Source organism: Lonchura striata, chromosome 6 (assembly GCF_050655825.1).
Source record: "Lonchura striata isolate lonStrDom1 chromosome 6, ASM5065582v1, whole genome shotgun sequence".
Lineage (NCBI taxonomy): Eukaryota > Metazoa > Chordata > Aves > Passeriformes > Estrildidae > Lonchura > Lonchura striata.
This window is the reverse complement of record NC_140708.1, coordinates 34,031,255-34,048,565: the sequence shown is the minus strand read 5'-3', so window position 1 is coordinate 34,048,565 and position 17,311 is coordinate 34,031,255. Positions and strand designations below refer to the sequence as shown.

At 39.1% G+C, this 17,311-nt stretch overlaps 1 protein-coding gene across 2 annotated transcripts in view; it reads left to right on the top strand.

The window, feature by feature from the left end:
- Positions 1-16,877, top strand: part of GFRA1 (GDNF family receptor alpha 1) — a 130,774-nt gene extending 113,897 nt beyond the window's left edge. For both annotated transcript variants that reach the window (XM_021537273.4, XM_021537272.4), the window contains exons 8-9: positions 15,066-15,122; positions 15,816-16,877. In XM_021537273.4, the coding sequence (XP_021392948.2) occupies positions 15,066-15,122; positions 15,816-15,977 (219 nt within the window). In that variant the 3' untranslated portion in view covers positions 15,978-16,877. The remainder of the gene's footprint in view (positions 1-15,065; positions 15,123-15,815) is intronic.
- Positions 16,878-17,311: the final 434 nt, after the last annotated feature.

The window sequence follows — 17,311 nt, the reverse complement described above, 5'->3', positions numbered from 1 at the left end:
AATTAATTTTAAGGCATAACTACTACCAATAAAAATTCTAGGTTATTGCATTGCGATGGTACATGTTTAATCATATTGTCTTTGGAAGTAAGAGTTCAGAATATATTGTGCCTTTATGGGGCCTGACAAAGTGCTTTGTTTAAGACATATTGTTTGCTATTAGCAAATATTAGGGTTTAGTCATGGCTCTGCTCCCATCTGTACTTGCTGGAGTGAAAGAAGCTCTGGCTATGCCAGCAGGCTTGCATGTTCCCAAGCAAGAGTAGGCAAAAGTGATGTTTCCACCAGGTTTTTAATGGAACAGAAATCAAGAGTAGAAGCCTTGCAATCAAGAGCAGAAGCCTTGAAATCTTGAATACTCTTTTATTTTTATTTTTTTTCTTAACAGGATTAGCTTTTGAGGAGTCTGTATTTTAGACCCAAATCCCATCATACTAGTTATTCCAGAAATTCATAATGAAAAGATAGTCTTGGTCTTAAAAACTCAATTAATTGCCGTTAACTTCATTGCAGCTATCACCTTACAGCCTCTATTTGTTCTGAAAACCACATAGTGTATTTGAGTGCTTCAGAAATAGTAACTACTTTACTGTTATAAACTATGTGAATGCATTAGGTTAGCCTAAAAAAAAAAAATCCACAAAGATTCATTAGGAAAACCAAAGTAAAAGGCTTTATCAGATATAAATATATGAGATAATTAATACTGTTGTCAATAGAGAGATGTTTCTTGCTAAGGTATGAAAATAGCTCAGCAGTTACCAGAATAGATCAAAATTTAACAAATAAAAATTAGTTCTGCCATTTTTGCAAAGAACTGTTTTTTCCTAGGTAAGCAGAAGGATTTCACAAGACTTCTATAATTGAAATGTGCTTTTAAACACTTTTATTGAAGTGGTATTGACAATTTCGTTTTGTGGTATGGTGGCTTAGGACAAATGACTGTGGAGGCTGGAAATTTGTGGACAGTGGAGCATTTTAGTCACAAATGCATAGAGTTTTATGAATTACCTGCCCTCTCTCTCTCAGAGGGGGATGGTGCAGTGGGGTGAGAGTTTTGGGGATCAGGGCAGCAATTTGTTGTACAATCTCCTCGTTCCCTGGAGGGCAAGGCTCACTAACAGAGCAGGACCTGATGAGCTGTGCACAGTCCTGGTGTAGGGCTTTGCCTTGTCTCTGGTTATCTTCCCTGAAATGCCCAAAGTTGGGAGAAATGTTCCTAAATCCTGGGTAGGGGTGTTGGGCTGCCTGCCCCAGGGTCTTTTCCCAAAAGTGCTGTTCCCTGAGATTTCTGTGACTCCTTTGGGTGTATGAGTGGGTAGATAAGAGCTCACAGATGGGAACCACATTCACATTGTGCTATAATTTTCTCATTTTTTTGTCATCCTTCATGGCGCTTAAAGTCTTGCAGACACTACTGGACACTATCTTAATGATCAGCACGTTATTTCCATGGAGGAGCTATCTATTTCCTAGAGCACAGCAAACCTTTTTTGGGACAAGTGGTTGATCATATTTTGTCTAATCCTAGAGGAAAGGGTCGATTAGAGTTCATGGTCTTATGCTCACTGGCATATCCACATCTGAAACATCACTTCCAGTTAGCTATTAGTCTTCATTAGATCCCTTTCCTGTCTGTTTTTGTTTGGTTTGTTTGTTTGTTTTGCTTTTGTGTGCATTTTGTTTGTTTGTTTTCTTTCCTTGTGGTTTGGGTTGTTTTGTCCTTTCTTCCTGCAGATCCATTTTGTAATGTTTGGATACTCAGCTGCCTCATAGATCTGCTATGAAATTTGTTTATGTTATTTTTCTAAATTTCCTCTCACAATTTAATGGCTAAATGCAGATTCAGGGGGGGAAAAAAGCAAACCACCAAAATCTACAGGCTGTATGGTACTGGAGTAGTCTCTGTGCCATCTCTGGCTGGGCTGCCCTAGAAGGCACAGTGGAGAAGGGCAGAGGGAGATTGTGGCTGTACTGGGCTGCAACTGAGATTGGAGTAAGTCTGCATTTTGATTTGGGTAAAATGTCTGAATCAACCCTGTTTCCTTATCCTTGATTAAAGAGGATACATTGCCTTCCTCTGCCAACAGTAAACCCAAGTACCTGAAGTATGTTTATGCATATAAAGTAATTTGATTTTAAAGAGGCAATCACACGACCTAATCAAATTCTCCTTTTGTTTATACACTTGTAAAAAGGGAATAACTCCATAGTTGTGTATATTGCAATTATCCTTAAGTGTGCATTGTAATTATCCATTACCCCTTACATGTATGCACACCATTCTTTGATATTTCTGTGTAACCCAGAGACTTAACATTCTTGAAAAATAAACTACCCAGATTCTCAGTTGCCATGTGGCAGATATGATCAAAATCATTTCAGGGATAATAAAGAAGACTTTTTAGGAATAATTTCTTCTGTGTTACCACCAGCAAATGAAATACAGAAAAGCCCAGTGGAAATCAGAGTGCAATAATAAGTAATCATTCAAACCCATACGTTGCTGATGAGGCAGCATACCTGCAAAAATACTACAATGTTGAAGAGCTAAAATTTGGAACCTTTACCATAGCATTCAATAATTTTTCAAGTAATCAAACCAAGTTATAGGACAGAAAATTAAATACAATCTTTTAACCAAATCAGCTAATCTATACTCTTAATGGAAAAAAAAAATGACAACAAAAGAGCTGAAGAGAAATTTTTGTTCGCTGTCTGCTCATTTTACTTACTTACAGTCTTCAGTGTAGATTAGTAATCAAATATTGGCAATAAATCACACCCTTTATCTCCAACTTTTATGCCCATGACTCCTAATCAGCTATCTTACCTGAATAATAGATCTTCATGTTGCATCAAACCATCTCCTCTACAGTATCTTTCAATTTGCTGTTGAGTTGCGGAGCATGAGACACTGGCACCCATTTCAACTTGCCGTCAAAGTAAGTAGGAGATCAAAATGTTTCTTTTAGTCAGTACTTTGGAGGAGAGCCTGACTGTTTCACACCAAATCCTGTTCCCAGTCAGTGGACTTGGCCAAATAATCCCACCTCAGGTTAAGCCCTCCTGCGTGTTTAGCTCTTTTTACGAGTCACAGGTAAATAGACTGATGTGCATAACATAGAATATTTTTCATAGGTTCGCTCAGCATGTTTCCTAAAGAGTTACAGGATTATCCTCCCTCATGTCTTTCTTAAAACAGAATTAGGTATTCAGGCAGTAATTTATTAAATACTGCATTACATGGTGCTATAGTTTTCCAGATTGGCATTTTCAGAAGCCTCAGGAAACCTGTGATTCAAGGCAAGTTACACATTACCACATGACCCTAAACATTCTGAATTCATCCTCAGATTTGAAATGTGTGCATTTGGATTTTTTATGTGTGTGACAGGTAAGACATGTACAGGCATCCTCTAAAAAGCTACCTGCAGCCCTAAGTACCTAATTTGTGCAGAGAGTTGGGTAAATGGGCATATAAATCACGTGTGCACAGACGAAAGCAAAGCAGTTACAAGAATCTGTGAGAACCCGTTCCTAAATTTGTGCCTGCACAAATGTAAAAAAAGATGGTTTGATCAGAACTGTCCTGATGAACAGTGTCCCGTATGGTTTTTACAAAGGCTTACTCTTAGCAGAAAAAGTGGTGTATTAACAGTTGCATGTATCTTGACTGGTCTATAGTGATTACTGTGTTGGAGTGCTGTTCTGCACACCTCAGTCACATACATACTGCAGTTGTCTGGTTCTCAGGGCAAATTTAGAGGTCTGTTCCTGCAGGGACCTAGCTGCTTATATACAGTTTCAGAATCCAATGCAAATGCAGTGGAAAATAATTATCCCTTTTTTCATAGTGGTTTTGAACTTTGAGAAATTCTTGCAACTGTTTGCAGAATCCTGCTCTCATCAAGCCCATGTTAATTTTGATTAAGATTTCCTGATTATTCCTATGGACTCAGTCATGGGTATTTGCAGAGAAGAAATTCAGATTGTTCAGGGCACAACTAAACAGGTTTAGATTAAAAACACAGTCTGTCTATACACAGAGAACAGCTTAATGAGAATACTTAGGAATAATTAATTAAGCAGAGGCTTTTCACCTTCAGGCTGGTGGCTCATGTTATATTTATTATCAGTGCAGCTCTTTGGTAAGTGTCCTCAGTGAGAGAGAGAGCTCTGCTCTCCGGGAGCTGAACTGGGCCCATGTCACAGGGACAGACCCTAAAATGTCAGTCGTGCTGGCTGTCCCTGTAAGAGGGGGCTGGACTCTGATGTTCCATGGACATTGAGAGAGCAACTGGCAAAGCTTCAGCTCCACATCATGTCCACAGCAGCGAGACACATCTGCCCAGTTGTGCTCTGCAGGCCCTGGTTCATCACCTGCTGCCCTTGGTTGTGAGCAGAGCCTGCTGGAGCACAGCCCCATTCAGCTGTGCACAGCACCTCAGAGTGGGATGTCCTGTGCAGCCACGGACTGGGAGCAGCACAGTGATATCCCACATCCCTCCTAAGGATGCTGCTCTCAAGCACTAGAGAGGCTTAGCCTGTCTTGGCCACTGAACAAGGCATCTCTTCATTTAATTCACTTCTGACAGCCAGTAGTGCAGTATCAGCACTGGTGTCCATACACAGTAGCATATGTTAATACACAGTAGGTACTGTCTGCATCACACCCATCCCTCGTTTCTAGCAGTGCTGTCATCCTTGTGGCTTTCCACCCTCTGGTCTGTAGGCAGGAGCAACACAAGAAACCAGGCTGCTGCTATGGTACACACACAATTGTATTTTTTTTAATGCCTCCTCTCTAGATACTCGATGGCAGTGTATTGACACTGAAACTTGCTAGGAAGACAATGCTGATGCTAGTGAGGGATTAGATGCATCTGAGTAGGTAGATCACAGAAAAACACCCCTCACTTGGTCTGTTTTCTACTTGCTTCAGCTCAGTCCAAAACTATTAATAAAACCATTATGCACCCAAGGAAATATTTGCTGCCAACCATCATCAATCAAAATTCTCTTCAGATAGTACTCCTAAGATGTTTTTCTAGGTGAAATCTTATAATCTCTCTCTCTCGAGTTCCACCAAAGGATATTGAAATTTGGTAGCACAAGGCACCTTCAAGATTTTTGTAGTGTTTGCAGTAGTTTAGAAAAATCTGAGGCTAGAGTGGTACTGTCCCTTTTTAACACAGCAGCTCATCTCAGAGAAAAGGAAGTGAAGGGCATAGAAAAACATCCTACGTGCTTTGCGACATTATAAACCTATACCCCATTAATTCCTCAGTCTCTGATGAAGTGCACTGCCTGAGGTGCAAATTAGTGTCACTTTTGTGCATTGAACCTGTCCTGCTTAGAGAAGTACTTCAAAACCACCTCCTCATTTCAAAACTACTACAGAATAGTTGTCAGTATTGACCTGAGTCACATTAAACAAGCTACCTTGGAATTTAAGTCTGTATGTCCCATTAATAATCCCCTGAACTATCCAGTCTACCACAATATAATTCTTCAAAAAGTAGGCAGACTAGTCACAACTAAGCTTCTAAAGCTACTTCCACTTTAGTATGGAAACATTTCAAAATATACCCAAAGTGGTGTTGATCTGCATTACTGACAATATTAGCATTCATCTGCTTCTATTTTCCAGTTTATGAAACATAAACATAAATTTGAGCCTTCTGTCCTTCTGTGAAGAGTTTGTAGGACAAAACAAAGAAGGATTATACCCTGTGAATACAATTTTGCATAATCTGGTAATCATTTGCATAATCTGGTCATTATAGGTACTGTTTTGTTTTAGTAGGGTTATAATTGGTAAACATCTGACATTCATAGTATTTTTTTGTGTCTTTAGAAATTTTTTTCAGTGATGGAAAAAAAACTCCATACTTCTTCTCAAATTTCAGGCCATATATGCAGATGATATTAGGAAGTTGCTTTTGATTTCCAGTTGACACTGCCTGGCAATTGGAGAAATTCCTCTTGGTGTGGTGGGATCAGGGCAGTAAAAGTAAGGCACTGTTCAAATAATGCCATGATTCTGCAGAGATCTCTTAGAAGAGTTTCTGTACTTTTTTGAATAGCTTCATTAATTACAGTGTGGCTGTTTGTGAGAGCATCATTCATGTGTAAATCAGGGATATTAGGAAGGCCACTCTAATGCCATCCATTAAAGTATGGTCCACTGTAGGATAACCCATTAAAGAGTATTACTGTCAGGGTTTCACTGATAGTATTTCTGAGAAGGGGTGATTTTTCTTTCCCTCACTCACTTCATCAAGGGGAGAATGAATGTTGGATGCTACATCAAAGTCTCTCACAAGTATTGAGTTTTGAGATCCATTTTGCAGGGGTCTTTTAATAACATTTAGGAAGCTGACAGGACAAACCAAGGTCTAGCTTTGCTAATGGAGATCTGTGGATGAGACCAATTGGATTTTTTTTTTTTTTCGGACATGACTTAAATCTGTTGAAAAATATGCTTGTATTAGAAAATAAAATGCCAGTAATCCAAATTGTGTGAAACTTATTAACTTTTTTTTTAGAAATTAAAATGCCTCCAGAATAATTAGACAGGAATGCTAGTAGTGTTTCTGCAGACTTCTAAAGGCTTTTATTCTAATGAAAATAAAAATAGGTTGTCATAGACATTGCTAGCAGCTATGCTTAAAGTTGAAGTTGTCTTACATTTCATATTAAAAAAAAACTAAAACATTAATTATTTGGGTGAAAATTTTCACGTTATGTGTGTGGTTCTAGCTAAATTCTTGAGGAATAGCTGCCTATCAAAGACACAATACACCATAACCTGGGGTTTTTTTTAATATTCACCTTGCTCTATTTGGTTCCACTATTGAAAAAAGAAAAGTTTTCTATATTTTTATTCTAAATGGTATTGTTGGTGCTAGAAAGGAACTGAGACAAGTACTGCAGCAAGTTCACTGCAATTGCAGCCCTGCCAGTTCTAAGGATGCATCTGTGCACCTGCAAAATTCAGCTACAGGATTAGAGAAGGGAGTGAATGCTTTAATTTTTTATTTCAGCGGCACTTGTGGAGAGCAGATTGCGCCAAATATGCGAAATTCACTAATTAATCCAAATCACAGCTGTTCAAGAGTGTATTATTTTAAAATAAAAGAACTGCCCTCTGAATCATGCCATGGTTTAGTGGGACTTGGGTACACCTCCACACAACTGTGGAAATTAATATGTTGGGCTTGAAATGTGCAAACTAAATGGAGGCAGGGAGGGCATGGGTGGGTGCTCAGGTAACTGGTTTATTTTACCTTTTTGTGCAAGGCTACTTCACTGTTAGTTAAAAAGAGTCACTTTTTACCTGAAGTGTTTTCACCCTTTTAAGGCTCTCTCTGTTTCTTGTCTCTGTGTAACCTTGCCAGTACTCACGATGCACACGTGCATACACGTGTTGTTAATAGAAAGTCCTGAACATTTTGGGGCACTTAACAAAAAGCAGATGTTCATGGGCATTCCCTTGCCTTCCCTTTTAAAAGTTCTGAGTGAGGGCAGTGCTCAGAAAACCAGAGTTGGCATGGCATGAAGGGAAGCTTCCTGTCATGCTGAGGCTCAGGCTGGTGTTCAGGCAAGCTTGCCTGATCTCTTCCCTTCCAGCTGACAACCACAGAGCAGCACCCCTGGTCCTGCTGCCGGCCACAGAGGCAGAGCCTGACCTTGTTTGCTCCATCTTTTCGTCCTGCATGGCATTATCTGATCAGAGTCACAGGGGTCCTGGGGAATGGGGAAAAGGCATGTCCGAGGCGCAGTTACTGCGCCTCAGACATGCCTTTTCTCCATTCCCCAGGACCCCTGTGACTGATCAGATAACCCTGGACCTCTCCTTCCTGCCCTGACAGGGTTGGCAGAGAGCTAAGCCTAAATAAACCCCTGACTTTTCCTGTTCATCCTCTTTTTGCCCCGCTCTTTCCCTTGGGCATCACAGAATAAAGAGAGCTGGACCAACATACATCGCAGGGTAAGAGCCTCTTTTGGAAATCTTTGCCATCTCCTGATATTCCTCCCCTCAAAGCCTCCGATCTCTGGGCTAGCCTGATAATTTAAGGGTTGAGAGGGGGAGAAACATCCAGGTGGGTGCCTCTTCCCAAGGCTCATGGCACAGGGCAGCTCTGTGCTGCTCTGACTGTGGCTAATCCAGGAGGCAGCATCTTCCCCTGCTGCCAAGCTGAACAGCTTTGTTCCTGTCTTTGGACACGTGAGGCCACACGCCCCAGGCTGGAGAGGTGTTGTGGGATCTCTTGTGCTTCAATTACTTACCTGTCCTCTAAATTAAGAGCTGAGTATGACTTTTAACTTGGATTGCAATGGCTTTGTGCTCCTGCAGTTTTTCTTCAGGTGCTATTTGGCGTGCAGCAGCCAGATGCTACCTGTTCCTGCTGTCCATGGGTTGATCTCTGTGGTGAATCACTTGAGAGATGCTTTTTAATGATAAAATGCAAAACAACTCAACTTTGGATTACGTGGATATATAATTTTATAATTTTATAACTAAAGAAAAAACTCAACAACCTAGGCAGCCCATAGATGTTGAGATATTAACCTAATAAAACTTACTCAGTCTCTGCTTTTTAGTATTCTGTTTCCTCCTCTGCCTTTCTCAATGCAAAAATATTTGCTTGCAGCAAATCCATAAAAAGACCATATTAGGAGAATTGCATAATATCCCCTAAAAATAGGAAGGAAGAATCTGGGACTATAGAAATTCATTTTACTCATCTAAATGAATGACTGAACATGAAAACAAAATTGTTAGCAAGTTACTGTACTGCCATGAAAGGTAAGTCAGCTCAGTTGTCTTGGCTGGGTGTCATATTTTGTGCTGTGCTCACTAGGAAACTAATTGCTTGAAATAAATATTTGAAGATCTCTGTGTCTGGTCCTTGTAAGCTGTTTGATCAGTTTGGTGTTTCTGATAGGATCTGTTTTTTATAAAACCTTTAAGATTGCTGTTAGGCAATTTTGGTGCCATGTTATCCCAGCCAAATAAGTGCAGTGAGAGATGGAGCTTAATGAGGTCTCATGTTTATTAACATAAGGATCTGGGAATGGTTTAGCAATAATTAATATCATACAGACCATCTTTCCTTCCTTCCACACTCTTTTCAGGTCATTTTGGGAGGATTACTTCCAATTCTTACCCCTTCAATCAAATTTTCTAATAATCCACAAATCGAAGAAGCTGAAGGGAGTTTTCCCTCTGTCCTTATACGCCTTTATAAACTCTTCTGCCCATTTCTCATATTTCTGAAGTGCTGTCTGCTGCCATGTGTGTTTCCATCTGCATCTATCAGTAGCCCCAAGTGCCTGCAGTGTCTGTGAGACCAGAGCTGGGTTGAGTTGTTGTTCCTCTGCAGTCTGGGAAGGAGATGCTGTTCCAGCCCACCTGGCCCTGGCCAGAGGGACTGGGTGGTTCTCCCTCCTTGGTGCCTGCAGAGCTGCCAAGCTGGCTTTAGCACAACAAGGACCTACCTTTGTTCCAGCCCCTCTTCCAAAGGATTCCTATAGACCTTCTCTTTCCAGGCCAGAAAACAAACTGCCCTGCTTTAAGGTTGCTCTCTGTTTCTCATTTCTCATGTTTAAGTCCTCAAATCCAGCAAGAATTTATTAATGTTGAGGGATAAGGGGAATGCTGTGAAATCCCCTCAGTGTGTGTTTTCCCAGTGCATATTTGGGCAGCAGGGGATGCTTGGTTTACTTTATTTAATGTGTCTCAGCTGAAAATCTTGTGATTTGCTTCTTTCTGTGGTGGGTGTTATCTGTGTAGCTCTGGAGCATAGTTCCAGTAATGTCTTCATGATGCTTGTTTCTAGAAGATACTTTCTTCTCTCCACAAAGTGTCATGACAGATCTGTAGTGCTTTTATGCAGAATGACAACTGATAATTTCTTGCCCCGAGCTTGTGTCTTGAGGGTTGATTCAGCAGAGAGGGAAAAAAAAAACCCAAAAAAACAAAGCAGAAAAAAGAGCTGGCTGCTTTGTTATAGGACAGTGCAGAGCTGCTTGTTTTTATAGCTTAAATAGCTCTGCACTCTGGCTGGATGCTATGGGTTTCAGAATTACCCCGTGCTGAATTGGGTCTTTATTTCAGTAGCCTGTGTCTCTAACCCACACTTTTCTATCTTCCCTGTTGAAAGTAATTATACTCCAGTGTAGCAGAGAACTCCTGTGCTAACAAGAAAATACTATTGTCAGTTGTGATAGATGCACCATCCACTTAGTGAGCACAGAAGAGTTAAACTGATTGCATTTTTACAGTCTGTATATTTCTCTGCTTATTGTTTGTGTCCTGCTGTTGGCGAAAGCAGGTTAGTTGCATAGTAAATCTCTCTAATCAACACAGGAGAAGAACAAAAAGAACAAACACTCATTTGTTATAGCTACTTTAGAAGTGTGGTCATTTGAAGAAGGCATTCTGGGAGATTTGTCCCTCCTCCTCAGAAAGGCTTGTTAATATGGGCATAACTAACCAGGATCTCAGGAGAGGACAAGGGCTCACTCATTAAAATCAGCTGTATAAACAGCCTACCTAGCAGATATCTGTCCTAATGATGCTTCTGTTGCCTCTCCCTGTCCAAGCAATGCGTTCCATAAAGCCCAAAGTGGGTAGCTGAAGAAAGGGGCTGGGTTCTGAATTTGGGTGCTCATTCTGCCTGTTTGCATTCAGAGCAATGCATTCAGCTCCTTCACATCCTGCTCCTTCCCTTCCCTCCCTCACATTGAAGCTCACCTCCATCCATTTGGAGACATCCCCAGTCAGAACTTTTCCTTGCTTTGAGTAGCAGAAATTGATGCTGGAGTGAACATATAAAAATACTGCTGGGTGACAAGCCATAAATGTGTGCACTGACTCCTGGTGAGACACTGCTGCAGTGTTTAATGCTTTTATTAACAATGCAGTGCTGGGATTTGCAAAAGCTGCATGAATAATTGCAAGATTGCATTTCTGGGTATAAATTCAGGGCTGTAGTGTCTGCAAAGGATGGATCCAGAGGGATTTGGGGGATGGAAAGCAGGGAGCTGTTTTAGGAGGATCTTATGATAATTATTAGGTGCATGGCAGGAGAAGACTAATTAGGGACATACAGTTAAACTCATCTGGGATGCATTGGGATCAGAAGGAAACATGGAGGTCCACAGAGTCTTCTGAAGGAGAAACATCTCTATAAGCAATATTCCTTTTTCTTTTCAGAAAATCACTACGTCATCTGCTGACCCTGATTTAACTCTCTTTCTAGGAAAGAAAGAAGTAAAATTTTTCTTCTCATAATGAGAATTTTTTTTTTTTCTGGACATGCTGTTGGTTATTCTACCAACCCCTGACCAAGTCCAATATTTTAGTTCTGATATTGAAAACTAAAGGGTTTTGAGACCAAAACAAGTCTTGTATGTGAATAGCAGACACAAGACTGTAGCTCATCAGGAGGTGCTTAAATACAATTATCTCTAAATATCATCTATTGCTTGTGCTGCTACAGTGAGGAGATTCTCTGGGAAACGAGGAATTCGCTTTTAGAAAACATAAAAGCTTAAGTGAGGTCAAGCCTGTTGGCTGTATGGATGCAGCTTTGCCTGAGTAGCTCACATTAATGAATTACAATTCCCTGCAAAGCTGGAGTAAGTGTCAGCCCATTTATGTAACTTTGTTTTACAGACTGAGATATGTCACAGCTCAGTGTGTCATTAAGTAAGTCATTAGCAAATGCTATTTTTCCTCAGTAGGAAAGAACTCATACATCTTTGTTAGCCACTTATTTTAAGCTGATTTTCCTTCACTGTTTTTTAAAATCATCATTTTTATCAGCCCAGCCCTGCTTGTTTTTTTAGTTAATGATAGACTCCCCATAGATCTTTTTATCACCAGATAAACAGCTTTATATTAAAATTTTAAAATAATACAAATTTGAATGCAGACAACTTAGCCATTTGTGTGTGCTCTCTTACTCCTGTGGAGTTAGGTACTTCCAGAACATTTGAAAACACCTTCTTGCCTGTTTGGTAGGCAAGCTGGATACCTGAGATGGGATTGGCAGTGAATCTTTGGCATCTTGCATAATGAAAAACTCTCAATTCCCAAATTAAGTGATGGTGCAGTTATTCCAGAATTGTCTGCAGCTGTACGTGATGGACACTCATTTCTCTTGTTTCAATTTTTAGGATAATGGAAGATGTTAGAAAGTAAATATCTGACAGCAGAGGGTATCCTCTTTAATTCAAATGCACGTCCCTCAGTCTGGGTCTATTTCCACCAGGGCTATCAGCATAACCTCTAAACTCTGATAGTTATTTTTTTTTTTAATTTTTTAATTTTTAATTTTTTTTTATTTTTTAATCTCTAATCAGGTGTTCACTCACTGTAGCACAAACAGTGAGTTCTGCTAGGTGCAGAGCTATTTCTGCCCAAGACAGGGCAGGAAGAATTTTCCCCTTTGGTTGTAAGTAAAGGACATTCACTAAAGCACTCTCTTCAACATGTACGTTTGGATTTTTTATCCCATTATTTGTGATTTAGTGGTGCACTGTTGTATTTCAGTAGTGCAGCCTATGCCAGTATTTCCATTATAACCCATTCTCACAGGTTTATAACTCAACACTAAAAATGTACTCTTCCAATTTGAAACTTGGCATACAATGTCTCATCTCCTCCTCAGAATGACAATTTTTTCTTTCTGTTTCTCTTCCTCCCAATAAAAGGTTGCATTTTTGTTGTATTTTTAAATAGAAGATACTGTCCTTTCTGTTTTGATAAGGGAAAAGCCTGCCTGATTATTAAAATTGCTTTTCAGTGCTAAGAGAGGAGGACATTTTAATAGAGAATGCATGTGAATAAGTGTTGTTGATGTTACAATACCTACAATAAGTATCTGGATGCAGAGAAGTATCACCTTCCCAATGAAAACTAGATGTTTATCAAAAGGATTTTTTATGGTGATTTTTTTTCCTAGCTGTCTATTTTACCCTTAAAATAGTGTTCTCAAACATGAGTATGTTTTAGCTGCTGCACTCTATTGTTTTCAGGCTGAATGAAGTAAAAGAAGACTTTACTGCATATAGGCAAAAATAATGATTTTCTCTTTACTCATTTGATAAACACGGTACAAAAGGCACATAAATTCTGATTTTGGTGTTGAGACCGACTACCAGGTGTAGACCTGTAGTTAGCACAGTGCTATCAATCCACAGCAGCTATAAGCAGCAAAGCAGTGTTTCAAATAAACAGACACATGTGGGAATAGAAAATTTAGCAAGAAGTGACAGACTAAGAAATAAGAGGCTTGTATGATCCTTACAGCCTACACCTTCAGGATCTGAACCTCTGATCCAGAGGCTTTATCTGAAGCCTCATATTCCAATTCAAGGTAGTATGGGTGTTACAGACATAAGAATATCAGGATTTAAATCTGGCTTATCCTTCTTTACCTGCCTCCTTGGAGCCAGCCATTTGGGAGTTGACAGATACCAAGTTGCCTTTTAAAGAAGTTTGCTATTCACTACAAACACGCATGAAGACTTCACTGTGATGCTTCTTTTTGTTGTAAATTTACTTCTAGGTGTTTCTTTTTCCATTTAGACAGTTACATTTATGCTTACCATAACCACTTTAATAGTACAAATTAGTAGAGAGGGTATATAAGAAGGAAATTTTGTGGAGGGTGTTTATTAGTAAATTGAGCTATTATTTTGTCATATATACAAAAATGATCCACATATATTCAGTATGTATTATTACTGTGGCTAAGCTGTCTTTCTCTTAAATCCCAGCTGTTTACAGACAACTTTTTCAGTTGTCTGAAACATGTTCATGTATCATCAAAAGTGGAGAATGTTTTTCCTATTAAGTTCAGTTCCTTCATTTGAATTTTAAAATCAGTAATTAGGTCAAAGACTATTTTGTATCCGTTGGCAGAACCAGTGGCTCTCAGATATAAAATAGCAGTATGTGGAACTGAATTTTTCAGGGCATAAAATTAGACTGCTCAGCACTTCTCACATCAGTTTTAGTCCAGGCCATCATTGCCTAAACCAGTAAGATTCTGCAGTGCAAAATGAATGCAACAATCTGAGATCCAGATCTTTGTTTTTTGCAGGAAATAAGTTGCAAGTCCAACAAAACATCCAGGTGGAAGCACCAGATGTGCTGCCCATTGCAGTCAGAAGTTTTGTAATCCCAAGTTCTCTTATAAGAACTGATTTACTTTAGCACAGTTACCTCCTATAAAAGGGTGCTTGGTTTGTTTCTGGAATGTGCAAAGATTTGATAAAAATCTTTGATAAAAATTGATACTGAGAATCACTGGAGTGATCAAGTCAGCAATAGCATTGTTTATTGAGAGCACCTTCCACACCTTGGGGATTAGTCCTGCCCTTGTAGAAAAGCAGAAAACACCCAAGCCAGAATTATTCACTTGAGGAGTGGAAATATTAAACACCTCCTGCTGCTGGACAGAGTGCAGACTGCTGCTTCCATTTTGGATGATGTCACCTGAAATGCTTCTTGCTTGAGTCAGTGTTCTTTTTGCAGCTTTGCAGAAGAGATTCTCTGGCAACATGACATATATTCAAATAATATTTATATTTTTATCATAATAGTTGGGAAAATTGCGAGAATCATTAAGGATAAAATACTCCTGTGTTATATATTTTCCTAAAATGAGGTATCTCATGGATGATTTGTTAATATGCAGTGGTACTATGGTAATTATTAACTGTCATATTTCATTTCTTCTCATGAACGTCCAGTGGCATTTTTAAGGGCCATAGAAGAGATAACATGTTCCCTGCAGCTGATGGCACTCATCATTGTAATTACTAAGTACCCTTAGTTGACTGTTGAAAATTTTGCTGTAAATTCAAATGAGAATGTGAATGTTATTGGAAAACATACAGTTACATTTGGAGTTTATTTGCTAATAATGTGCAAATCGCTGTCAAAATTATAGGATTATGACAACCGATGCAAATTTATCTAAGTGCTTTATGCTGCTGGAAGTATAAATTGTACAGGGAATAAAATGTGTATTTTTTCATAGGCACAGAAGAAGCGAAAATCCAATGAATCTGTAGATACAGAGCTCTGTCTTAATGAGGTAAGTGTGGATCTTGGATACTTCACAGCACATGTGCCTCCCCATAAGAAAAGACATTCCAAGTCTGTCAAGATTATCATGGACTACCTCACGCTTCTCTTGTCAGTTTTGTTGTGTGTGAATATCATAACGCATTAAAGAATGATCTCACTTAGAAGTTCAGAGTGTCTTCTGCTGATTTTATAGTTCAGTGCCTGTGTGGTGCATGTTTAGGCAGATCCCATAGTAAACACCATTGCACCTAGCAAGGATACTTATTTAATAATCTGCACCCATGGATTAAATTTTATATATTGTTACCCAGAAATAACTTGTCAAAGAAGTTCATTTTCTTGACTGTACAGAAGGTGCAGTTTTTGTAGGGATCCTGCTTTTGCTAAACTGGCATTATAAACACAGATCCCTAAAAAAAATACTGTACTTTCACATGTGGAACCATTGCTAAAGTAAGAATTTTTAAATATTCTGCTCTTTTTTGAAGTGTGCAGTACTGGTGTTAACTAATTTCAAAATACTGTCATTGCAATATATGTTTTAATACCCTTTTTATCATTCAATTAATGAGAGTGATACGTAGGTATCAGTGGTGGGTGGGACACGGACAAACAAAAGATGAATTTCATGAGGTAGAACTTAAATGCTTTGCAATGAAAATGTCATGATGGTGACCGAGGCAGGTGTTGTGTCTTGCAGAACGCTCTGGGGAAGGACAACACAGTGGGAGTCTCCACCAGTCACATATCCACAGAGAATTCCCTGGCTCTTCCTACCAGCTCCTATCTAAGCACACAGCTCACCCTGATGGCACTTGCACTCTCACTCTCTCTGTCCCTAAGCTCATCAGTTCTCTTGTAGCTGCATCACAAAAGGACGTGTTAAAAAAAAAAAAAAGTCAAAAAAAAAAAAAATCTGTTTGCTGTCCTCTGTTGTTTATCTGGAATTCCAGGTCTGGGAGCAAAGTTGAGGCACTCCTGCTAGAACAGTCTCAGCTGGAATTTTATTCTTTTTTTCTCTCTAAAAAAAAGCTTCTTGTGATATTTAGAGGCTTTGTGAAATACTTGGTGCAGTGCTACATTCCAAACCCAAAAGGCTTTTGGGCATGCTGTGTTTTAAAGAGACAGTGTGTAAATTTGCCTGTAAAGCAACCTGGTTGGATTATTTTAATAATTATTATTATTTTAATTCTGGCTTTTACCTGAGAAAGAAGATGATGGTTTTCTTAAAATCTTGTTTATCTCATTGAATGGTTTTGGTTTTCAAATTGTTTGAACTTCAGACTATCAAGGATGCCAGACTTTTGTCTAATGGTGAATGTTCTCCCAGAGAGTGGACTTTATGAAACTTCTTCATTTGATAAATCGCTACTGATGTTAAACTCTTCCAGTGTGTTAGCATTTTCCTCTTTAAATGTTTATGTACTGTAAGTGATTCTGCGTTCCCTGCTGAGAAGCCATTATAATTCACATACAGGTATAATGTATGTCTTTCTGTTAAATTCTCATAGAGTGTGGCGTAGAACCTTCTAACAGTACATTTATCTTTTAATTATAATCATCTAGCCTTAACAAGAGTGAAGATTCTTTACATTAGCAAGATGCAGCCATTGTGAAAGCTTGATAAAGATACATTTCTTTAAATATGAGGAACAAATATTGCTACAGGGTTTCAGCTGTACAGTCTATGGTCTTCTATGCTTCCATTGTGATAATATAGTCCAGTTATTATACTCTTTGTTTAATAAAATATGACATACAATTTGTTTGCTCTGCTAAAACATCATCATCTGTTTATACATACCTGATAATGCCAGATCAAACAGCTACAGGAACTTCATGCCTTACTTCTCTTATCAAAACATTGTAGAGGGACAAGAGGTAGGTAGTAGGATATCATTTAAACCGTTTTATTTCTTAGAACTGCTAAAATCAACACAAAAGGATGATTGATCCAATTGCAAGGCAGCACCATCCACATGTACCCATGTGATTGGCTTTTCTCACACTGGTAGATCCTACCACAGACCTTGGCATTGCTGACATGATGAACTGTTTGCAAGACCAGCTCCATAAATTAATTTAATGGTTTGGATGGCAGTGTTACCAATACACATGATTTAATGGCTTGGTTCCACTCAGTGGCATTGGCAGCCTGCGCTGGCTCACGATGATTTCCTGCAGTATTTAGAAGGA